Here is a 23,440-nt window from a genome sequence, read left to right on the forward strand (position 1 = left end):
GGAGATGCCAGTTCACAGAACAAATTCAAGCTTGCATATCTCATTGTGTTTGTCATACCTACTGGACAAAGGCGGCTGTATGGAAGTGTTCAAGACTGGATCATGAATGGATACTTTGCTCCTCCAGTGCCAAACACGCCACCGTAGCTAAATGCAATCCTCAAGTGATTCGGTTACGCTACAGTCGACAGGTGAGCTGAGGTGAGCCGGACAGCAGAGGCCACAAGACCGCTAGAAACCCGGGATGGGCCATTTGTCTCTCGGTTTTCATGAGATGATACTGTAAATGTGTTTGGTATACGAACAATCAGACATACATGAGATTGAGAGCGAAATCTTCAAGAGCTCTCCGGGGCTAGATGCCAGAATGCGAAGCATCTCGCCCCCAGAAATACAGGTTTCAAACAGACCAAATACAAAACTGACATCTCTTACCTCCTCCAACTCCATCAGGGCATTTTCAATGTCGAGCACTGTGTTCCCATCCCTCATGTCTCCCTAGGTGAGCTGCTTAACACTGCAATACTCTGGGCGATGAAACCTCCGCGACATTGAGCAAGTCAAAGGGTAAAAAGGTGCTCTACGGGACAGGCCTCCATCGCAGCTTGATACTTGTCGAGGGTATCGTTCCACTCCCCTGCCTTCGCATCAAGTATTCGAAAACCACTCGTCCCACCCGTGATTCTCCCGAGAAGGACATTACGGCCTTTTGGCCGGCCACCGTAAGCGAAATCCCCGAAGGCGATGATGTCCAGTGATGAGATCCCATCCGGTCCAAAGGCCCATTCGGCAAAGTGGCGGAATTCGTTGCGTAGTTCGGGTTCGCGTTGCGTAAAATCCAAGTCCCAATCGGGTCCAGGATCTGAGTCTTCCGTGTAGGTAGTCAGGTCTGAGTCGGATGATGCATCGCTGTCTGCGCGGGAAATCAAGGGTGTGAAGGCTTCAACCAGCGCCCAAGAGCCGAGATTGCCGATATCTGACATGGTTTGACGGATGTGGATTACCTTCAATGAGGTCTTGGATCTGAAGGGAAGTAGGAGGTATTTCTGTGTGAAACAAAGTCAGCCTCCAGTTATCCACTCATGTACATCTAGAATGCTTACCATACGCCCCGGGATACAACCCAAGCCGATGAACTCAAGGTTAAGCTCCGAAAGGGGGTTCTTGGAAGGATCCTCCTTAATTCGGCGCATCTCTCCTCCATAGATACTCAGATCCGCCAAATCACATAACTCGCCATCAACCGGAGAATCCTGGGGCAGCTCGATGGTCCTCTGGTGGCAAACAAGTCTCCTGAGAGTAGAATGGCGACGGGCGAGGATTTCCCAAAGGTAAAGTGTTGGCATTGGACCAGAATTAGACAAAAAGAGCTCTTCAAGGCCATCAAAGGCGTCGACCAAATCGAGGATAGCATCTTCGTTCTCATGGCCCTGAATCTCCAGTGTCCTCAACTTGATCGGGCGGCCGAGCTTCAAAACGCGCTTGATGAAGACTTCCCAACGGGGGCACAGTCGCAGCTTCAGTGAGACGAGCGCCTCGAAATTGAATACGGGAGCCATGCTTGCAGTCAAGGGTACCTGAGAGAGGGACAAGACGCGAATTCTTGGGAATAGTAGGGTCGGAGAGTTTGGGTCCGCTCCAAGGATAGTTGAAGCAAAGAAACCCGGACCCTTCATCCTGCGGATTTCCTCATCTTCATCGCCGCTGGCGTTGCTGGAAGTGCTGGAAATTTCGTCGTCTTGGTCATCATTAGAGTTGCCAGCGTCGCTGTCATCATCATCAAGGCTGTCGCTAATGGTAAAGTTTTCCAGCAAGTTGACAAAATCCAATTCCAAACTCTTGAGATGCGCCGAATTGTTCTGCAGGACGATAGAGAGAGGCTGCATATGATCGGGACGAAGGCCCTTCCAGGTGAAGTTCAGAAGTTGGCGGAATGAGGATAAGTTGACACCGGGCTCGTGCTTGAAGGGCGCTACACAACAATACATGCAGTTGGGGTCGGTTATCAAGCTCAGCGTCCGGAGTGAGGGCTGCTGAAGTGAGAGGATGCCTTCGGGCCCGAGGATATTGGCCGGCACGCATGTTCCTAGATCCTAGCTGCAGCAGTGTCAGCCGAATTCACCTTGGGGGTAACGTATCTTCTGGTGCTTGCCTGAAACTCTGCAGTTGATCGGACTCCATACGATCAAGCAGTGACTCAACTTTGTCGGCAAAGTCATCGAAATAAAACTGGCGTTGGGGCTCGTCGTAAATCTCGTCATCATCGTCACTACTCATCCAGCGGGGGTGATCGCGGATATGGGGACACCGATCATCTGTGGCACTTGTAAAAGAAGCCCGAAGGTGAAGCTTGGTGGCAGTTCTTAGACGTCGATAAGGCGGGCCGTTCGTCGGAAGATCATGTAAATGAGATTCGTCCCGTGGCTTGATCGTGATGGATTTCCAGAGCGTGCTAGCAACGCTATCCTGCAGCCATGACGAGGTTTGGGAAAGGGTTTTCAGGTCGGCTTTTGGTAACTGTATAGAGAAGTAATCAGACACTGCCAACGAGAGAATTCTGCACAAATAACGAACCGCCTCAAGTATGAGAAGAAAGACGTCTCGCGGCACCGCTCTCAACAGGTCGGTCATGGCGATGGAGTGGCCACTGGGGCATCTGGTTGTTGTTGGCGGATGTCTTTCGAGGAGCGCAAGTTCAAATCGCCTCAGTCGCTCATTGCGACTAATCCAAATGATTTGAGATGTAGGTAGTAGGAAATCTGGTGCCTGGTGTGGTTGGTGATGTTGTAACTTGTTGGTGAGCCAGAGGTGGGTGCCTGAGGCTGAGGTAGAGGAAGAGATGCCTTAGGCATAAACAACACTTTGTCAACGCCACACAATCCCCACCATTTCGCGCCACAGGCTAACAGGGTAGGTAGGTGCCTACGTCATAAGTATTCGCAAACACCGCCATCCAAGAATTGAGAGAGTACAAGCACATTACTCTCGTCTCAAAAGGCACCCGAAAACTTGCGCTGGTATTTGAAGGTTAGCTCGCTTTCCTCTAAGGTGGGTGGAAGAGTTTTACCTGCGATCCAAGTTGGCTGCTGACTTGTGTTACTCCCGCGATTCGTCTGTCAATGCATCATCTGATGGTCGGGTCTGAAACGTCCTCTCAGGCTCTCAAACTGATAGCGAAGGGTCTTGTCTTGATGATGGGATATTTGACGCCCAAGGCTAGGAGGCCGTGACTGGATAGTTAATACAGGCAGCACCCACTTGCCTGGAATGGGTCTACAGTTTGCACTATGAGCTTTGTCACTGATGTTTCTAGATGTTGGCTGGTGAGAGAACTATGTCGTCGGTTGATAAGATCGTTTACTTTTTATACCGAGGGAATGTCTGCCTTTACCATGTTGAGTGCTTATTGGCATCCAAAGGCATTAAACAGCCGACAACGATAACCAGAGAGCTGGAAGATGGAGACCAGGGAGACTACCGCTAAGCTTTGTGAGAGGAACGAGTTTTGCTCAAAGTCATTCAAGAGTCCCCGTAAAAGGATTTCCCGGCTCTTATGTATCATATGATTCAAAGAGCCCGACTGGTATCGCTCTCGCCGGGTCAGATCTCACCCTTGGTGGTCCTTTACTGGACAGGTACATCACAAGTCATGCTGGTGGATTACGCTGCGCTTCTGCCTACACAGCCGGTGAGATATTTTTTTTACGGCCGCCGTAATCATTTTATCCATCCCCATCTTCCAGTAACTTCGCCAAGATCAAGATCAAATCATCAAAACCATATTCCAATGTCCCCCGAGCACGGTATCTATACGCCGCTACCACCGGACAAGAATAGCACTAGACTTCTAACCCTCCTCCCTGGGTCTTTTGACGGTGAAATTGCCTGCAACCTGGAGGTTCATTCCATCTCTGGCGACCATGAATACGAGGCTCTTTCTTATACCTGGGGTGACGCTAATGACCTGCGGCCCATTCTCGTCAACGGAAAACACATCAATGTTACATCGAACTTGAAGGTTGCTCTGCAGTATCTACGCCACCCGTCTAAGCCCCGAGTCCTGTGGATAGACGCTGTATGCATCAACCAGAACGATAACCAGGAGAAACTGCTTCAAATCCAACGCATGGGTCGCATCTTTTCCTCTGCAGCTTCTGTTGTTGCTTGGCTGGGGGAATCCACTACAGCTGTGGATCAAGTCTGGTCAACCATAGCTCACATAGGTGAGGGCATCTGGACTGCTCGAGTAACTGGTGAGCACAATCCAGATACCGACTTTGCACCAGGCTTGGCTTCTCCGGATGACTTGCGTCAGAAGGGAGTGGACGTGGACACCCTCGACTGGACCACCATCTGGGAGTTATGCGACCGGCCATTCTGGCATCGCGTTTGGATAATCCAGGAACTGGTTCTCGCTAGTAACTTCTGGGAAGACCCGACAAAGGGATGCGTCCTTGGCTGCGGGTCAAACTGGATGCCCTTCATCTCCTTCATAGGGTTCGAGTCACTGTTTGGATTAACACGCGTATATCACGACCGGATAAACGGCCTTTCCTTCGCAACACTACGGAAACTGCAAGAGACGAGGGGTTCTACAGCGGCCGAGAGAATGCTTGAGGTCGTTCTCCATTTATCCGTCGGATCTTCCGACGATACCAGAACGAGCACACAGAGATCACTATCTCATCTACTGCGACTTTCACGAGGCTTCCAGGCTACTGATCCCCGTGACAAGCTCTATGCTTTCCTGGGAATTGCCGACAACCCATTCACTACGCCAGACTATACCCTGAGCGTGGAAGATGTCTTCAAGAACTGGGTTAGGCGGTGCATAAAACAAGATGGCAACCTTGATTGTCTACATGGAAACAGAACATCGATCAACCAGCCCGGACCATCCTGGCTTCCAGATATCTCGGGGTCGGCAAAGGACGGATTATCCTTCGAGGAGGAGCGAATTCGATATGCCAGATGCTCCGAGGGAAGGGATAATCGCATTCATTCAGAAGTGGCATTTATAGAGGACGGCAACGTGCTTAAAGCCAGAGGCGCCAGCCTTGGCATTGTTGAACGTGTGGTTGGCCCTTTTTCTCAGCCGAGCGGCCCTAAGAGAGCACCAACCATCGCACAAGACGATTCACAGTTGACACAACCGAAAACATCCATGCAGGAGCTGCGGGAACTAATGAGATTTTATTTGAGCCTACCAGAGCATGCTCAAGAGGAAGCTTGGAGGGCAATTGTCACAGATAAGGACACGAGCAGCAAAATGAAGCCAGTCTCTCCGGCGCCCGACAATTTCCGCCGCCTCTGGCATACACTTATGGCCTTATGCGGCGTAACTGAGGCATCAGAGCCCTTGTCAATGGAGGATCTGGAGGGGATCGACCATCTGATGGCCAGTCTTGCCACCGCTATATTCGTGGACCGGTCCTTTTTCGTGATTCGAGATCTTGTTTTTGGACTGGGGCCATTCCTCACAAAGCCTGGCGATGAAGTCGTCATGTTGCGTGGGAGTCCTCTCTGCTTTGTTCTAAGGCCAGTTGGTGAACGGTACCGACTTGTTGGCGACGCCTATGTTCAAGGCGTTAACCCTACAAGCTTCTCGAGCAAGCATGGCAGTACGTCTGAAGTCAAGGATTTCATGATTGAATAGCGTTGTAGTTTCTGTGGTTGTGAATCTTTGGTTGCCGAGAAGGGTTGTTCCTGTAGACAATCCCTGACGCTTTTATGAGTCCGAGATACTTTTCGGATAAAGACTTGTTAGAAGACATCATAATACAACACTTTTCCCCCCAGCCATCTATTGACAACTCTCAGCCATTAGAACTACTATCTGAATGACCCAGCCGCATGATGAAATCTCGTAGACTCCGGCCATCGTGTTCAGATTTTTTCTCCACGAGCAACTCGAGAACGTCCAGATGCCCCGGCATAGAAACCAGGTGCAAATTAGTATTCCCATCAGCTTCTTTTCATCATTTTCCTCGGTGAACTGCTCAATCTCCGAAACGCCGTTGCTGCGTCTTTCTCCTCCCCGATCAGGCCACTTTAACTTCATATCCGGAACCTCCGGGAAACGACTGAACATCATCAACAACTATACTCGTATCCAGCGTATACGGATAGTGTCACTAGTATATAGTCAGTCTCTAAACTTACTACTCTAACAATTGAACCAAAAATCTCGTCGTCGCTGATACCCCAGGCCATTCACAGCTTCCCCAGTTCATGTGGAACCGCGGCAGTGTCATAAGCTTACTCGAATTTACCTTGTGTCCTGTGCGTCAGAGAAGACTGACCCAAAAGAGAAAGCTGACTTGTGTCTTGACGAACTTGGCAAAACTGGCGATTGTGGGGATGCTAAGACGGGACCTGCATGCAGGACGGCTTGACGATCTCGATAAGGCTGAAGGCATGTATGTTGTGCAGATACAAGAAACGTTCTTTCTTAAGGCTTTTGCACAATTCTCATAGCTGATGAGATTGAGCCTTTGATGTAAGTCTTGGGGATGCTTCTTACTGATGGACCGAGGTGGGCACATGTGAATCCCGTCGCAGGACGCAACTGCAGCGTGTCAAACACATGTGCCTCCCAAAAGTCTTCATGTGATGTATCAAGTACTCTGTAAAGTCTTGAGGCGACATTTGAAGAGTGGCGTGAAAGTCGGGATCGGCTGTCCCTTCGAACTCGTCGGTCAAGCAGGCCCCTCACGCAATCGACCATCAGAGCCCACGGAGTTGTACCACGAGCCAGATCTTTTTGCTTTGCGAGACGCATTTCGACATCGTCTTCGGCTTCGTTTATGTGTTTCACTTTTAGGTCATTGAAGGTAAGCATCTTGGTGGCGGTGTGATCCTCAACCATCTCAGATCATGCAGATCTACGTAGGACAAGGTTATTTGCAGGCCTCAAATGGCTCGTCTCCGTTTTCGCCGCGATCGTTCGCCGATTGATGATCCCGAGTACCGTGAGCCCCATCGTCTACTAAACATACACATCATAAAACCGAGTGTACGATTACGGTCAAGACACCATCACACAAACCCACTGCCCAACGGCCTCCCACCCAGCCACTCAAAAGAAGAAACGAAAATCAGCGTATTCTTATCCGCGTATCCCTCAATTTAAAGGCCCAATAGACTATTAAAGACCCATAAAAGCCCCTTTCCCATATCCCTGCACTCCCGCGGTGCCGCGGCGTCCGCCCCATTCGGGTTTTAAGCTGGGGCCGGGGTCCGCGGGCGCATGACTCTTGATCGTATCACTCTCTGATGTCCTGGCCAGTTTTGATCATCCCCTCATTTGACAGGCCATTTTATCAACAGTGTTTTTCTTTGAAAGGAGGCTGAAAAGACTTTTCTTGAATGTTTAGGAGGTGGTCTTGTCTTTTTGGATCTGATTTTTAACACTTTCTTTAGAGATACCCTTAATCATGTCAGCCAAGATTCGCCCGAGCTACTACTACCCCAGGCGCAAAGGCGCTTCTGCCAAGAGATGGTTTGTTGAGAACCAGATAGGTGAGTTTGTCCATCTCCTTTTTCTTTCAGCCCCTACGCTGCACCTGGCGTCAACTGCATGTCTCCATCACCTGGTTCGACCTCACTGACCTCAATAGGTCTCTGCCTTTGCGTCACTGTCCCCGTGCTTCTCGCACGAACTGTTGCATTCACGCGTCCCTACACCACCAAGTTTCTGTCACTATCGTACTACGATGAGAAGACAGGGGACTATGGTCTGGGCTTTGACGATGTCTACATCGTGTTGTTTCTTGTCGCCGTCTTTACCGGCCTTCGTGCTGCTACCATGCAGTACGCCTTGGTTCCACTCGCGAAGAGGTTCAATCTCAAGGGAAGCAAGGTTACCCGCTTCAGTGAGCAGTCTTGGATGATCATCTACTACACTATCTCTTGGAACATTGGCATGGTATGTGACGACCCATAAACTCACAAATATTCTCCTGTTTCGTTGAACCGGGCAACTAATTTTCAAAGTACATCTATGCCACATCTCCTTACTGGTTGAACCTCCGAGAGATGTGGACGGGTTGGCCCAACAGAGAAACAACAGTCTTTATGAAGTCTTACATGATAGCCCAGCTTGCATTCTGGCTACAGCAAATCATTGTCATCAACATCGAGAAGCCACGCAAAGATCACTGGCAGATGATCTCTCATCACATCGTCACTATTGGCCTGGTCTACTGTTCCTACCGTTACGGACTTACCAGGGTCGGCAACGTTGTGCTTGTGTTGATGGACCTTAACGACCTCTTTTTCTCGGTGGCCAAGTGCCTCAAGTACCTCAAGCACCAGACATTATGCGACATCATGTTTGGCATTTTTGTGGTTAGCTGGGTTCTCCTCCGCCACGTTGCCTTCTGTCTGGTTATTTGGTCTGTCTATGCGCACACTACGGAGATGATGACGGGATGTTACAGGGGCATGGGGGAGGATGTCACCGGTCCTTTCGACATCCCCAAAGAGGGATCCCGCTACTGGTTGGTGCCACTGATCTCAAACTCTGAGATTGTGTGCTATGATCCCAAGATCATGCACGCATTCTTGAGTGGCCTTCTGTTCCTCCAGGGTCTCATGATCCTCTGGTTCATCATGATCTTCAAGCTCGTCGTACGTGTGCTTCTGGGTGAAAACGCCGAAGATACCCGCAGCGATGATGAAGCCGAGAACGAGCAAGATTACCTCGAGGTGGAAGTCGGTTCCGAGAATATCTGTTTGCCGAGTCGATCATCTGTCACTGGACTGGCCAGGTCCGATTCACGACAGAGATCCCGGGGCGTGAGCACATCTCTTCAGAGCGATGGACGAAAACTCTTGGATCGGATAGGATGCGAGAAGAAGATTGAATGGGAGGGTTAATAGGGTCTTTGCTTGTTGTTTGTTTACCGATTTTACAAAAGGTCGTGGGTGCGTGATAGAAAAGATGAACGGTGGGCATCACAAAACCATAGAGACACATTAATACTCCACAGACACGAAGAAACGATGTCAGATGAGAAGGGCTGGGGGATAGATACCCTGATTACATGTAATTACTTAATTATAATTAGCTATTATTCTAGTTCCTTGAACTCCTTAATTCAACCTGATGTATTCCAAACCGGCTCATCACCTCCCAGACTCCCTCATTAAATTGATCTTTTCTCAATAAGACATGCCAGTTGTTTGCCCCCTGAAGTTTCCAGGCTCACCACTGATCGACTTTAGTCGATTCAGCTCGCCTTGGCCTTTTCCGTCTTCTCCACCTCGGCATCTGAAGCCTCATCATCAGAGCGAGCGTCACGTTGCTCATTGTAAACCGTGATGCGGTAAGCGACCCGGAGAACATAGTACAGCCAGACAAGGTTCAGCGATTGCAGGGCAATGAGCAGCGTCGATGTGATCACCTGGGCGAGTGGACACTTGTACTGCTCAGTCTCCCAGTTCAGTTCGTATGGGCCGACTGTTTTATACTCGGTGAAGAGAGAGTAAATAATGCGGATGTTGATGTAGTGCCGCATGTAGATCCAGACGCCCATGAAGGTGGCGTAGAAGGGAACAGTGATGGCTGACTTGAGGTAGTTGAGAACCTTGGATACCTGTAAAGACTCAGTAAAATGTCAAAGCCGGCGATCATGGGATAAACTCACAGCGAGGAAGAGGTCGCTAATATCATGGGTGGTATACACAGCGATACCGATATGAGTGAAGTGGAACCGGTAGCTCAACCCAATCAACGACAAAGTCACAATGTGATGAAGAATCATCTCATTGGCGTCCTTTCGAGGCTTCTCCATACCAAGAATAAGCACAATAGCCTGCTGCGCCCAGTATGCTCCTTGGAACAGATAGTAAAACTTCAAGTCCCCGGTGAGAGTCTTGTGGGGGAAGTCCTCGTACATCCCCCGCGTGTTAAAGAACCACACCGGAGTGCCCTTCATGATGTACAAGCCAAGGGGAGCCATGAAGATGAAGTAAACAATGGCGTAGGCTTGTTCCATGAATCGAGTCTGCTTTCCACGACTGGCCAAGCCCCAGTGCCGTGCCAGTGGTCGCAAGACCTCTTGCATGACGAACTCCCTGGTGAAGGAGAAAAAGATGATGTAAAAGAAGACAAACGCAAAGTCATCTCGCCCCTTGGCGTACTTGGCAGGTCCGCCGGGAGTCTCGGGTCCCACTGGATAGCTCGGAAAGATGAACTTGTGCACCGGGTTGCTTTCCGATGGGTTGAGGCTGTACACGAAGAGAAATGCACAGATGACTGCCAGCGGAAAGGCCCAGGTGTATCGAAGAATGAATCGCTTGACACGGCGGCTCATGGAAGAATGTCTTCTTCGTCGCTTTCTTGAAGACATCTTGTGCTGAGCGAGAGTTCGGCCGGTGTCGATGCTCGACGTTTTCCGGTGGCGGGCAGCGCGGGCTTCGGATAAGTCAAGTTGGGATACCGAAGTGACGGCGGGCAATATCTGGACACTGGCTCTTTCCTCCATTTTGAGTTTACGAGACGATGTATTTGTCTTTGTTGTATTGCTTTAGTGTGATGTTTCGATATGCTGAGGCCGTGGGAGTGGGTCGATATAGACGTGGAATCGTAGATGTCGAAAACAGTAAAGAAGCAGAAGAACACCACCACAAAAGATGCAATAGAAATACACCAGGAAATAATAACAAGAAAGAATTAAAACAATCAAAGAAACCCCCTTTATTTCCATGACAAGACGGACATTCTCTCAAATGTCCGATCTCTCAGATTTCACGCATGACCCAAACAAGCCCCCTGGCCTCAAATCGGGCGCTTCGGCCTCCGCGGGCCACCACAAACAGACCACCAAACACGTAGTCAACGAGCCCCAGCAAATCACGTCTCTTGGGACAGATCCTGTAATTCCTTGTTTAATTTGCCGTTAGCCGATTTCCCGTGCCAGCTCATGGATGTCGTTGGCATTCCACTGCGCGTGCTCACGAGAGCAGCCTCACCCAGGGCAGATTCATGACGTCACGCCATATGCCAAGCTGAGCACGGTGGTTTCAAGATGTGAATCTCGAATGCTCTCAAGGAGTCGATGAATGTGATCCTTTGATCCGCGGCTCTTACATATGTGCCTAGGGATGTTGTAACTCCCGGTGGGAGTCCCATATTTGATGTGCACTAGGGTCGCGGCATGAGAGTAAGCTTCAGCTAGGCGGACTATTGCGCGAATCAACATTAGAGTATTAGTTTCACTTTCATATTTCTAACTATTGAATGGGCATCCGTACCTACATCATCTTGGACATGGTGTACGCCTAGAAAGTGCTCATATGTGGAAACCGCTGGTTATTGTGAGGGGCTGTAAGTGACATAGGTCCTGGGTTGAATTGTGCTCACCCATCATCGTACTTCTTGTTCCATTAGCTGCTTGGAACTTATAAGGTCCTTTATCATCACGATTTTCATCCTGTTTTGCACTTTATTCTGCCACACCGCGGTACCTACGTAGTGACAAGGTGGGATTTAGGACACTTCACTATGGTCCAGGGTAGGGCGAGATTCAACACCAGTCTATGAGTTGGCCGAACCCGTGAAGGATAAAACTACTAAGAAATATGCTTTGGTTAATTTCATTCGCAGTACTCACCATATTAAATTGCCAGGCCATCCATGGGTCAGAGCTGACTCTTAGTAGTGCCAACTATCTGTGTTGTCTCCTTCACCTGCATCTTCGTGTCGAAATTGCTTTGACTCCTAAGCTACCCACGTAGATTAACTCAATCCAATACCACCTCAGAGGAGAAAATTACAGATAATCAATGCAACGATGCATATATTTTGGTTAGATGCTAAACGAGTTAGCCTGGCAAGATAGTTTTCTTCCAAGCACATCCAACATTCACGTGGAGATATCGGGGTGCAACTCAGGACCGAGACACTGCAGACCGGCGATAATTGACGGAGATATTGATAACCCCGTAAAATCTCTTCTTGATAATACGCCTCTTACAATGCAATTTCTTGGCTCATCGCCATGAGGACTCGAATTGGTCCACAAGGCGTATCCTGAATGTGTTGGATGCATCGCCTAAGATCTGACCGGGTCCCGCGGGTGAGCGATGGCCGAGTCAGGCCAACAGGGGTGGTCGATTTTGCAATCTCTCTCCGCCTTCTGATTTGAGGCCTCGCTCGGGCTTTCCTCGGTTAACTGAATGCCACTGGTCACATCATCACGTGTCCTCTTCACATCACAGGCAGCCTCGTAACAGTCTCTGAGCAACGTCACCTTCATTGGCAACAAACGTGAGGCTTCACCTTTCGCCCGGTTGCGACTGGACATCAAAATGGATAACATTTATTACATACTTCTGGGTCTTCTCGCCCTTTTCATCGTGGGACCGGTACGTTCTTCTCCTAATGCAGGCTGTATCCACCGCTGGCGAAGCGAGCCAGCTCATGCTAATGTTCCCTCACAGGCCCTCTTCGCGGACCGCTCCCCCATCCCTGAAACCTCGGGCAAGGTCTACAAGATCACAAACGAAGCCGAGTTAAACTCTCTCTTGTCTTCCACCGCACGCGTGGTAGTCGACTTCTACGCCGACTGGTGTCCTCCCTGCCGCGCCATCGCTCCCATCTTCTCCAAGCTTGCCGACGACCACGCCTCTAGCGGCAAGCTCGCTTTCGCCAAGGTCAACGTGGACCATGTCGGAAACGTCGCCGGCAAGTACAGTGTTTCTGCTATGCCTACGTTTGTGGTCTTCCAGAATGGCGTGCCCAAGGGCGTCGCTGTTGATGGCATCTCGGCCAGCCGGTCTGTGAGCCTCTCTGATGATGGTCTGGTTGAGAGGATTCGCGGCGCGGATCGGGCAGCTCTTCAGGCTACAGTTCAGGCTTTGGCTGCCAAGGAGTAAAGCTTGGAGACAGATCAAGGAAGATAGATTTACGCAGAGGGTTGGCAATTTCTTGGTAGGCCAAGGTCACAGGACATGGCACATCTCATCTCATTAGGCACATTTCACGAACAAGGGGATCCTCATGGCAGATAAATAAGCGACACCAATCTTAAACAAGTTTGCATTCAGTCAATAATAATCATCCCTCTGCGTCTCATCCTCGGGCAGCAAATGGGGTCTTTCTTTTTAGTGATGCATCTTCATCAAAAACGTGCTCCCCGCGCATGTACTGAGTCTGATCTGATTCCAGAGGAAGGATGTAGTTCTTCAAATACTCGAGACTCTTCAAATCTCTCTCAAAATACTTGCACTCGCTGAGAAGCGTCCCTTTCTGAAGACGCACCACCTCTGCCCCACGCGTGCAGTAGGCAAAGTTGGTGATGAAGGGGACCTCACCATTCATTCTGATGTTGGCTGGGGTCAGCTCGTTGTGACATAATCCCATCTCGTGGAGGTGAAGCACACCTGCTTCTACGGCTTTGTAGTAGTCCATCTTTTGTTGCATGGTGGCGCCAAAGAGCTTCTCGGCCAATGAAGCTGTGCCCTTTTCGATGCAGAGGCCAATCACTCTCCCCTCCTCGGTGATACACCCAAAGTAGCGTCCAATGTTTGGGTGAGGATGCTGCTTTAGCACCTCGTACACCTTGATCTCTCGCAATGAGAGCTCTGCCCACTTGGGCCAGTCAGCCCGTTCAATCCAATCCTCGATGCGAGGGCGTTTGATACACTGACCTTGTCCGAGTGCGCAGCCACTCTCAAAGGATGGATCTGCCACCGCACAATACTCGTCCAGTGGAATGCGATCGAATGGGAGTTGGGAGATGGATTTGGTGTCCAGAATTGGCACTTTGCCATCGATAACACAGGAAGCAAGATAGCAGCCCTGTCGTACTACGATCTTTGTGCTGTTACCTAGCGGAATGGTGATGATGTCCTGGCGGAGGCTCCGGGGCTCAAGAAACTCCGCGCTGGGAGTGACGCTGAGGAAAGAAGGCGCCATTGCTTCTGTATGGAGTCTAAAGATTAGTGTGGTGTGATGAAGTGCGTTGGTCGTGTTTGTGTTGCTCTGTTGTTTGTCAAGTGACGCGACGACGACGATGATGATGTTGAGAGTAGAGTGTTAAACTGGATGAGAGGTACTTTTTATCGTGACGGAGATTACGCTGAAATTTATTCATTCTCTTCCTTACTCTATGATTCCAGATGGTTTGAGGTCATTGTCAACTTGAATAAAACGCGAACACCTGGCGATCGCCTCAACAACCCCCAACCCTTGCAAGAGCGAGTGCAGGAACTCCTCGAAAACTCGGCTTGAACAGCCAGGGCTCTAATAGAACACAAAAATATCTGTTGGTACGCTGTGACCCTTTCAAGGCGCTATTGTTGTCTGTTCTTGGCGTTTCCCCCGCTCGGTTTCTTTGTTTGCTCAACACCACCTCCACTCAAACTAATTCCATTCATGAACGCGCCCATCGCTGGGTCTTTTTTCGGCGTTTGCACATAAATACAAGCTACATTCATGATTTCTCCTTTCATGCACGCCATGATTGATCTCTCCAAAAGTGTTTGTTTCTGAGCTGGTTGCCCGCCCTGCAACACCTGAGCAAATCCCCTTGAATGGTTACCGTTCGGTTTGCTCATTGTCTTGACTCATTGGAAGCACGTGTTCTGAATGTCTCCTCAATTCTCTCTTGCGTCTCAACCCTCCATTTATCCAGTCCTATGCTTCGCCACTGCAACGACTTTGACCCTTCGCTCTCTGCTCAACAGTCTTCATCCTGCTTGATGCAATGCCACCACGTCGTCCAGCCCGCCGGGTGCCCCTTGAAGGGCCCATCCGCTCCCCGCGCAGTATCGAAGCCAAGCGCCTGAGGCTCTTTGTCCGTACCCATGAAGGCGAACAACCTACGCAAGTCGAACTCGACTTTCTCCCTTCCTACTCTCCGGATGACGGCGTTCTGCGTATCAAACTCGGCCGCAACAGCGATGGCAAGCGCAGTATAGGCTGGATGAACCACCCTGAGAGTGACACTACGCCTCCTCTTCATCACGAGACTGTCCCAGGCGTCGTTGATGTCTTTTCGGGTGGAAAAAGCACCATGCGAGATAATCGCATCTCCCTCAACATCCTTGGAGCTCTTTTCGCCATTTTCATCATCCTAATCAGCAACCCACCAAATGCGTACATCTCGCACTTCACTGATGCCAGAGGTATCAGGACTAGAGACCCTCTCCACAACGAGGACCCTTGGAATTGGGGCATCGAGGTCAAGAGCCTTCTTGCCCAGCCCGGTACAAGTGAAAACACTACATCCTTCGATCCGGCATACAGCGACATGTTTCACAAGTACACAGTCTCTTACGACCCTCCTCTCGTCGGTGATCTCATGTCAGCTGTCTCTCAACTCAGCTATTCTTCTCGACACGTTCTCGTCATGCCGTTCCTTCGCAATGCCCGTCGCAAGCCTTTCAACCCCGACAAGTTCTTTGAGTCTCTCGCCCACGGCCTGGATATGATTCGTCCTCATCGTCCCGAGCTCGCTCGCATCAGCCACGAGAACGCCAAGTACTACCCCTCCTTCCTGGGGATGCACAGATACACGGACGATCTAGAACAGGATGGGATCAAAGCCATCGCGCAAAGGGTTTCCAGGCGCTGGAATGAGTTGAGAGACATTATTGGCAAGAGTATGACCCGACTCTTTAACGAACTGGACCCGCTCGGCGACAACATGACAAAGACAATCGGTGAACCCGACGCCAACAACAAAGTCATCAACTTGTTCGAAGCATTCCTCTCCCCCGGAAGTCTCATCCAGAAGTTCCCAGACGAACTCGACAAGTATCTACTCACGCTCACTCGGGATCTGAGAATACTCGGTGATGCCCTGGAGCTTCCCAGTGAAATCTCAATGCTTTTGGTGCTTGACAAGAGAAGAGACAACAAACTAAGCCTACAGGCAATTATTTCAGCGGGGAGGAAAGATCCCACCGAAGCGTTGAAGTATCTGGAGGATCTACGCGCCATGTCCACCGTCAAATTGCTGTTGTTCCACCTTGAAGAAGCCTACAGAGGGTTACGACTAGAGAGGCTCTCCCTCAAGCACAACTCACTCCGCACGCAGTTAATGCAGACGAAAACGGTCCCAACTAAGGCATGGTGGAATGGATGCTGGGCGAGGGAGTGCTTGCCACCGGTGCCAGAGATTGCGGATAGAATCTTGAATGGTACCATGAATCAGAAAAGGCTCTACAACGAGGCTCTGGCTTTACGGGACAGAGTTGGAAACCCATCGCGGAGTTTGGCTTTGGTTCAGGACAGGGGTGAACTCATTGGAGAGATCCTGGCGGACGTGGCGGCTCTGAAGAAGTCTATGGGTATCAAGGGTTGAGCCGAGGGCAACTGGGCTTTTTGTGAAAAACCAGGGTGACATACTAGCGATACCGGCGTCACTGTCGAGGCTTAGTTTTGCTCAGGTTCTTGGTGGTCTGATTCCAAATTTCTGTTCCCCCGTCCCTCTCGCCACATATGTATTCACAACAAAGCCCAGAACCCGTGCGTGCCTGTCTTCAACTATCAGCCCCAAGACCTCCTTCTTGCCGGGTCCACCCACACCCAATGTTGGGAAGGTGTGCTGATTTTTCTATCGTACGTCCCATGGCCGTGATATTGCAGACAGTGGACGAGCTCATGGGTCAACACACCATCGATCTCGTCAGTGCGGCGGGATGTTGGGCTGATTTTCTATCGTAACCAGAGCTCCAAGTGCAATCCCTGGGTAGGCGTCTGCTGCCACAGATGCGAAATATGTGTAGTTGGGGGCTGAAGACGCATGTCGTAACCAATCAACCGCTGGAACACTGAGATAGAATCATTCGGCATGCAGTAGCCGCTCAAAGATCCATTTTCAGTCATTCAGATTCTAGTGGGATCGTTTGAATATTGCCAAAACGCGCATTTCAAGCCCCATTGACTTATCGGATGAACGAGCACGCGACTCGATGCCTTCAGCGCCTGGTCATTCCTCGCTCGGCCTGAGCATGCCCTGACCAATTGGAGAGCACTGCATAAGCAGCCAAGACGTCTGCCATGGGTCAATCATAGGGAGATCACCCCGTCTCGAGCCGCTAGTAAATTTCCCCTCATCTTGCAAAGTTCGCCGGCATCCTTCCTGGTGGTTGTCAAGGAAGTTTCCCTTCAATTCACACAAGTCCCACATCATCCCATGTCGCCCGATTTCAAGCTGGCTTGAGTTGCATGCAACATGGCAGACCTGGCAGGATCTCCTTCAGAGCCGGCGAGCCCTTCAAGCAGTTCTGACTTGGTCGGTATGCTCACCACTCTGTTCTCTTCACCCTTCTCCTCACTATGGACGCGTAAACGATACCCATACAACTTTCGGCAGCGTTTCCGGCAAACCCAGTCATTGCCGCCGGACAACAGCGCTCGAATCTTTCTTGACAGCGGGGGATTCAAAGCCTGGCTGGCGCATTTCCTCATCACGACGGGCGAAGCCCACTATAGTGGTCGAGAGGCTCGGCAACGGCTACTCCGTGAGCTCGAGACGCTGCCGTCGGAGGAAAGGGCACGAATTGCACAAGAGGTCTCTGCCTCCACCGTTCACCCAAGCGCTCAGGCTCATGTTCGGGAAATGGAGCATCAAGCCCTGGCTCAGACTGCGGTTGCCGGAGTCGCGGGGCGTAAGCGTCGTCGTCAGTAGCCTGTCAGTGGCATTGTCGACACACTGATGTTAACCAGTCACGCAGGACAGGATGAGCCTTTGACCAGAGGAGATGAGGACCACCCAGCATCACCTTCTCTTTCAACCCCTGCGGCTAGCGATGTCCACAGGGTCGAATTGCACAGCGAAGATACAACCCATTGGCCAGTCCCCGTGGGCTTCGGCTTGTCCGAAGCACAAGGACAGGTGGTATCTGGAGCATCCATCCCGGGGCTTCTGAGCGTTTTCCCAGACTATATCAGTGGTGCCATCCGGAGAGATGGTCACGGAGACCATGTGACTGCTGCAGTGACAATGAATTTTCCAGGTGCGTCTTTCGGCGGTGTTCCCTGCATCATGACCTTGGTCGTCGAACCCAACAAGGTGGAACGTCTTGCGATGCTTCTGTTCCGAGCTCACTTGGAAACCACCGGGGAGAGTCGAGAGCTGGTACTGGAGAGCGGGACAAGGACAATACCTAAGCCTCAATTGCTTCTGCAAGGGAGCCCTAGCGACGCTGTTTCCCAGGTATTTGGCCCCGAGATCGCTGGGGCGATTGCGGCAACGCCTTTTCGTAAACGAGAGGTCTTTGAGGGAATCCGGGCAACACGATGCGTGACTATGACGATCCCTCATGAATCGAACTCGGCAGCACTCATCACATTGACGCTGGGCCTGGAAGAAGGGATTCGGATTCAAGGCAGGCTATATAATAGGGATGCCAGGCAGTGAGCGCATGGCACAACAAGGCAACGGCAACGGCAACGGCAGCAAGGTATAGCATAGCATAGCATAGCATAGCATAGAATAGCATGGCATTAAATCACCTTGAATGCTTCTCCGAGGTAATCAGAGAGTGCGCCCCTCAACGTTCCTTCACCCTCCCCTGATCGCCCACCAAGTACAGCGCCCAGCCTCGAGGCAGCGTCCCTTCTCCATCCCGCTCCAGCATCTCGACTCCAACCCAGTCGCTACCTCGACGTTCGTTGAGTGTGACATTACAGTCAGACCAGAGCACCGTCTGACCGGCGCCTTCGATCCACATTGGGGTCCTTGTCGACCCCTCCTGCAACGCTTCAGCTGAGGTGAGCGTTTTGAATCCCTAAGTCGAAAGTCGGTCAGAGAATCCAGGCAGGTAGATTAGACGCATAAAAGAAGAAACGGCGCACTCTCTTGACTTCGTCTTGCGTGGTCATTATTGCGCTGCGTACAGAGGTGGCTTCTCCACGTCTCGAACAGAGCGGAACAGGCGCGTGCTGTTTGAGCGGTCGCGCTGGCAAAGTATAGGTCGTGGAGAGGTCTAAATGAAGCCAAATTGCGATTCGGGGTTGTAATCAATTTTTGTCACCAGAATGCGGCGTGCTGTGGCACTTGATGACAAGAGGCGTGTGCGAAAGGCATTGAGGGCGGCCAAAGTGTAGATGACGTTGTACAAAGAAGAAAGAAAAGTAGGGCCTGTCACAGCCTGTGAAGGGCGAAAATAGCGTGTCGTGCCGTGTCATGTCGCATGTGGAGCGGTAACTAGGTACTGAGGATTGGGCCCGAAATGCCCGACACGGGCGAAAACGAATGATGACTTGGGCACGCATTGTCTTAGGTAGCTACGAGGCAAGATGAAGAGAGAAAAAAGAGAGAATATTTAGAAGAAGAAAGGTGGAAGGGAAAGCAAAGGACAAGACGAACAATGTCTTGTCTGTTAAGCAGCCCTACTCTGTTCGAGAACGAAAGGGATACCAGGCTACTTACAGTATGCTTCAATATGGCCAGTCTCTCGACTCTGCATCCTCACGGACCTCGCCGATCCTACCCGGAGCACTTCCTGGGGCATGCGTGCACCCGAGCAAGCCAAGCACATGAGACTGGACCTTGATAAGCGCAGGTAAATTTTACCTGCCCTCGTGATGTGCATGCATCGGTTGGCGCCTCCCATATGCAGGTAAAGTTTACTAGTGTCACGCGAGACATGGTGTGCGTCGATTGGACAAGGGTGGCAGGGCAGGACTGTCCAACAGTGCAGGGTGCTGCAACAAGTCTTGAGAATATGTTCGGCTTCCCTCCTTCGCAGTCCCTCGTCTTAGGGTTACCATTCCCTCCACGATGATATACAGAAACATCCAAAATGAGGCCCACGACAAGGTGGTTGCAGTAAAACATGCTCGTAATAGTAAGCGTCGGATCACTGCTGCATCACAATGCAACAGTCCCTCTTTGTGGCCCTCGCCCAGGGGAGTCAGCCACGTCCATCCATTCAAGCACCCTATCCTCCATACTCGTCAGGTATGAACCTCTTCGGTGATGAGGTAGTGAACTTTGTACTAAAGCGCCAAGAGCATGTCAAAGCTGCCCACCATAATCCAAGCCTACCATCTGTTCGGTTTCGTGGCGGTTGGGCGATTGTATCTCTTCCGAATTACACCATCACCACTCTTCAGCTCATGTATTTAAAGGCTCGCAACTCCGCATTCTATACCTTTATACCTTTATCAGACTCACCAGCAAATCACTTTGTTCCCCCTCCCCCAAAAGCATTATAGCCATCATGGCTCAGCCTTCCTTTCTCCTCGAACACCATTTCGATGGCATGGAGACCAAGCTCATGCGAGAACTTGCCCAACATGACATTGAGTACAAGTCCTCAGCAGCCTGGCAAGCCTACTTGAACCGAATGTTCCCACGGCCTTGGCAGCTGCTTTGCGAACAAGCCCCCGACGATGAAAGCCGGAGGAGGGTGGATTTCAAAATCATCCTATATGACCAAGACAACGACACCATCTCTCCTGTCGCCATTGGTGAAGTCAAGCGTCCTGGAGGATCAATTCGAGAGGTTGAAAAGCAGGGGCTTGAGGTGGCAATGCGTGCCATCAACTCGCATTGTTTGTCTGGCATCTACGTTCTTACTGTGTGGGGTCTCAAATTCCGAGCCTGGTATGCGACCAGCAGCGAGCAGTCGCTCATGCCACTGTTTGGATCCGCCCCAAGAGACAAGAATGAGTACATTGACATGACTTCTCCGAGCGGAGTCTTCGAGTTGGAGAGAACCATCCACCTGATCAAAGACGAGCCTCCATTACGGCAAGCACCCGTGGTGCCCAGCCAGCAAGACGAGATGGGCCAGATGATAGAGGCAGGGACTTTCTACTCAGAGGAAGGCGGTAGTCAGGTCAACCCAATGTACCCATGGGGGCAACAGCCCTCCGTGGACTATCAGACAACCCAGATCCCGCGGATGGAGCCTAGTGCTGGACATCCGAGAGACGCGGCCTCGTGGATGCCATCTCAAGAACCGTATCCCCAAGAGGACATGTCCATCGATGACCCAGAAGAGGCTAACGAGGGTTCAGGGGCAGAGGGTAACAGCGGGGGAAAGGGCAAGGAGAAACGTAGCACGAAGGAGAGGAGAGAAGTGAAGGTGGAACTGGTAAAGCACAGGATGAGTAAAGACGAATATGTTTTTCGGGGCGCAGACGGAAGCAAGAGGACCACTCAAAGGTCTGATTGGAAGCAGAAGAAACGTGACGGTGCCACCGTTTATGAGTACAAGGGGAAACGGGTTGTCTATTGGTGCAAGCGGCTGTCGGAGCCATGATCTTCCGCACCTAGGCTTTCCTTCTGTTCTGCAATGTGTCGTGTCTAGTTGACCAGCCACTCTTTACTTCAATTACCATCTTGAATATGATCGAACCATGTTTAACACCGAGATGTGGCCTGTGCAACATCAGGTTCTCCGATCATGACGTCCTTGTCGCCAGCAAGTTCTTGGGAACTTCCAATTATGTCGTTCTTGCATGTTAACCCTAACCAGTCAAGCCCAACGGCAAGAGATCAGGCCAGTTTCAATACCGGTCTCGCGCAGACCCCCGTTCTCAGGCTCGGGGTGGACTTACTACCTACAAATCATGTGCCGGCCATTGTGTCCACAATGACGGCAAGGATGTCGGCTGCCATTTTTCCTGCCTCAGGATCCCCGAGGCCGCACAGATCTATCATCTGCTCATGGCCAATACTTATTCATTCGAGCCCGACCCCCTTCAAGAGAGAACACGATGCCTTCGGGCACAGAAAGAGCTTGCGTCAGAGCTTCAGAACACTCTACCTTTCCCGATGGAGCTGAGAGCACGTATAGCTCAAGAACTCGTTAGAGAATACATCGTGGCGAAGAACAGCTCCCTACTCGGCTGCTCGACTTTCAAGCCTTCCACCATTACGATTGCATCGGAAATCACCGAGACCTACACCGCTTTTGAAGGAGAGCAGTACATCAGCTCACTGGCCAACGACCCCTCTTCCTGCGATACCTATGTTCCACCCAAAGTCATCTACATAGGCGAAGACCATCTGGGTATTAGGAAATTGGTATTTTCTAGGTCTAGGACTAACCCTGATGTTGACTACGTGCCGGGTATATGGTGGAAGCCATTGCTTGTCAGAGAGTCTGGCACGGTCGAGTTCGCGAGTGATGTAAGAGGTCTCAACATTGTGTGTTCCCAGTAGGGGACTAACCATAGTCAACAGGGTGTCAAGGTACGCTATTTAATCTATAGAGACGACTTGATTACACATGACACCCGACGCTTGCCCTCATTCTCTATTCCACAACACCCGAAGAACCGCTACCGCACATACCTCGTCAATCGATTGCAGGGTCCAGGGCCACCTCGGTTTTCTCGGTTCCAATATAACTATTTGGGCAGTACTGGCATCTCTATCTGCTGCGGCCCGTCCCCCATTGCATTTCATGCCCATACATCCAACGATGACTTGTCTTTTTATCAGTCCAGCCCCAACCAGTCAGTTTGGGTCTACATGCCTCTGGAACCGAACGAGCGCGTTACAAGGGTCTGGATGCGAGCCCGTCATTGCCTAGACAGAGATGCAGCTCTGGCATTTGAGACAAATCGAGGGCACACCAAGTTATTCGGAGCTCAGCCAACTCCGGTTCTATCCGCTTGCCAATGGGTCCTTCTCGACACACCGCTAGGATCGCCCGGTCACTTTTTCTTCGACAACCATCCATATGGCACCCGCCAGATATCGCTAGACACTCTACCTCCCAAGCAGACCTCAGGCTTCGCCCCCCCGGCGGCTTCTTCCGACTACCCGAAGCTGCACAGCACTGATGACTTTCTTTGGTCTCGCGCTTCTGTCGAGAATGTGGTTGCAGTGAGACCATGCCGCCGCCAAACGGGAGACCTTATGGAGATTCTAGGATTACTATTATACTACTCGGATGGCAAACAGGCGCCTATCGGTCAAGTCCGCTTTGACTACCTTGATCAGCCAATCTTGACAGACGGTTGTCCGCTGATATATCTCGGATTTGAAAAGACCAAACCAAAAGGCCCATTTGTTTCTCGGCTTGAAACTGCTGCCCATAACTTGGATAATAAGGTTAGCATGTGGTTTGAGGTCTTTTTGAAGGGTGCTCTAGAATGGTGGCTATCTTATCGACAGTGCCAGGTGTGCCAAGATGGCCGTCGAAGCATGCCTGTGAGGATATGAGAAGTTTAAGCACCTATTTAAACTCGAGTACACGTTTCGATCCTTTGGCTCAGTTAACCCATCAAGGGCCGGGCTACAACTATAATAAGAACAGATCATAGCATCATGACCTGATGCTAACAAAGTGCAAGTACAAGTTTCGAGATTGATGGGCTGTATTTATGCCGTCCACTCCAGGATTGACTTTTCACAATGTCCCATCCTAGTCGCAGCCCTCGATCACATGGAATTTGTTTCCATGAAGCTCTTCGGCTTTAACATCAAGAATCCGCATTTCTTTGAATTGTTACATACAC

General features: G+C 50.8%; 10 protein-coding genes across 10 annotated transcripts; 6 read left to right on the forward strand and 4 right to left on the reverse strand.

Moving 5' to 3' along the window:
• Positions 1–560: 560 nt before the first annotated feature.
• NECHADRAFT_87187 (uncharacterized protein) lies at positions 561–2,631 on the reverse strand (the record flags this gene model as incomplete). The annotated part of the gene is made up of 4 exons (XM_003041777.1): positions 561–1,046; positions 1,104–2,086; positions 2,184–2,517; positions 2,575–2,631. The coding sequence occupies 4 exons, from the start codon at positions 2,629–2,631 to the stop codon at positions 561–563; spliced, it is 1,860 nt and encodes a 619-aa protein (XP_003041823.1).
• Positions 2,632–3,787: 1,156 nt separating this feature from the next.
• On the forward strand, positions 3,788–5,656 carry NECHADRAFT_87188 (uncharacterized protein; the record flags this gene model as incomplete). The annotated part of the gene is made up of 1 exon (XM_003041713.1): positions 3,788–5,656. The coding sequence occupies one exon, from the start codon at positions 3,788–3,790 to the stop codon at positions 5,654–5,656; it is 1,869 nt and encodes a 622-aa protein (XP_003041759.1).
• Positions 5,657–6,100: 444 nt separating this feature from the next.
• Positions 6,101–6,841, reverse strand: NECHADRAFT_87189 (uncharacterized protein; the record flags this gene model as incomplete). Its single annotated transcript, XM_003041778.1, has 3 exons — positions 6,101–6,134; positions 6,273–6,409; positions 6,524–6,841. The coding sequence occupies 3 exons, from the start codon at positions 6,839–6,841 to the stop codon at positions 6,101–6,103; spliced, it is 489 nt and encodes a 162-aa protein (XP_003041824.1).
• A 595-nt stretch (positions 6,842–7,436) lies between these two features.
• NECHADRAFT_87190 (uncharacterized protein) lies at positions 7,437–8,880 on the forward strand (the record flags this gene model as incomplete). Its single annotated transcript, XM_003041714.1, has 3 exons — positions 7,437–7,521; positions 7,620–7,927; positions 7,996–8,880. The coding sequence occupies 3 exons, from the start codon at positions 7,437–7,439 to the stop codon at positions 8,878–8,880; spliced, it is 1,278 nt and encodes a 425-aa protein (XP_003041760.1).
• A 401-nt stretch (positions 8,881–9,281) lies between these two features.
• NECHADRAFT_5078 (uncharacterized protein) lies at positions 9,282–10,370 on the reverse strand (the record flags this gene model as incomplete). The annotated part of the gene is made up of 2 exons (XM_003041779.1): positions 9,282–9,599; positions 9,651–10,370. Coding segments are annotated over 2 exons (1,038 nt in total), but the record flags the coding sequence as incomplete, so codon positions are not given.
• Positions 10,371–12,315: 1,945 nt separating this feature from the next.
• On the forward strand, positions 12,316–12,882 carry NECHADRAFT_87192 (uncharacterized protein; the record flags this gene model as incomplete). Its single annotated transcript, XM_003041715.1, has 2 exons — positions 12,316–12,372; positions 12,448–12,882. 2 exons carry the CDS (start codon positions 12,316–12,318, stop codon positions 12,880–12,882), a joined length of 492 nt encoding a protein of 163 aa, XP_003041761.1.
• Positions 12,883–13,078: 196 nt separating this feature from the next.
• NECHADRAFT_87193 (uncharacterized protein) lies at positions 13,079–13,924 on the reverse strand (the record flags this gene model as incomplete). Its single annotated transcript, XM_003041780.1, has 1 exon — positions 13,079–13,924. The coding sequence occupies one exon, from the start codon at positions 13,922–13,924 to the stop codon at positions 13,079–13,081; it is 846 nt and encodes a 281-aa protein (XP_003041826.1).
• A 790-nt stretch (positions 13,925–14,714) lies between these two features.
• NECHADRAFT_87194 (uncharacterized protein) lies at positions 14,715–16,316 on the forward strand (the record flags this gene model as incomplete). Its single annotated transcript, XM_003041716.1, has 1 exon — positions 14,715–16,316. One exon carries the CDS (start codon positions 14,715–14,717, stop codon positions 16,314–16,316), a length of 1,602 nt encoding a protein of 533 aa, XP_003041762.1.
• Positions 16,317–17,189: 873 nt separating this feature from the next.
• NECHADRAFT_87195 (uncharacterized protein) lies at positions 17,190–18,377 on the forward strand (the record flags this gene model as incomplete). Its single annotated transcript, XM_003041717.1, has 2 exons — positions 17,190–17,625; positions 17,692–18,377. The coding sequence occupies 2 exons, from the start codon at positions 17,190–17,192 to the stop codon at positions 18,375–18,377; spliced, it is 1,122 nt and encodes a 373-aa protein (XP_003041763.1).
• A 1,807-nt stretch (positions 18,378–20,184) lies between these two features.
• Positions 20,185–23,144, forward strand: NECHADRAFT_102079 (uncharacterized protein; the record flags this gene model as incomplete). Its single annotated transcript, XM_003041718.1, has 4 exons — positions 20,185–21,163; positions 21,448–22,121; positions 22,158–22,166; positions 22,419–23,144. 4 exons carry the CDS (start codon positions 20,185–20,187, stop codon positions 23,142–23,144), a joined length of 2,388 nt encoding a protein of 795 aa, XP_003041764.1.
• Between the last annotated feature and the right edge of the window lie 296 nt (positions 23,145–23,440).

This window comes from Fusarium vanettenii (genome assembly GCF_000151355.1).
Source record: "Fusarium vanettenii 77-13-4 chromosome 12 genomic scaffold NECHAsca_41_chr12_2_0, whole genome shotgun sequence".
Classification (NCBI taxonomy): domain Eukaryota; kingdom Fungi; phylum Ascomycota; class Sordariomycetes; order Hypocreales; family Nectriaceae; genus Fusarium; species Fusarium vanettenii.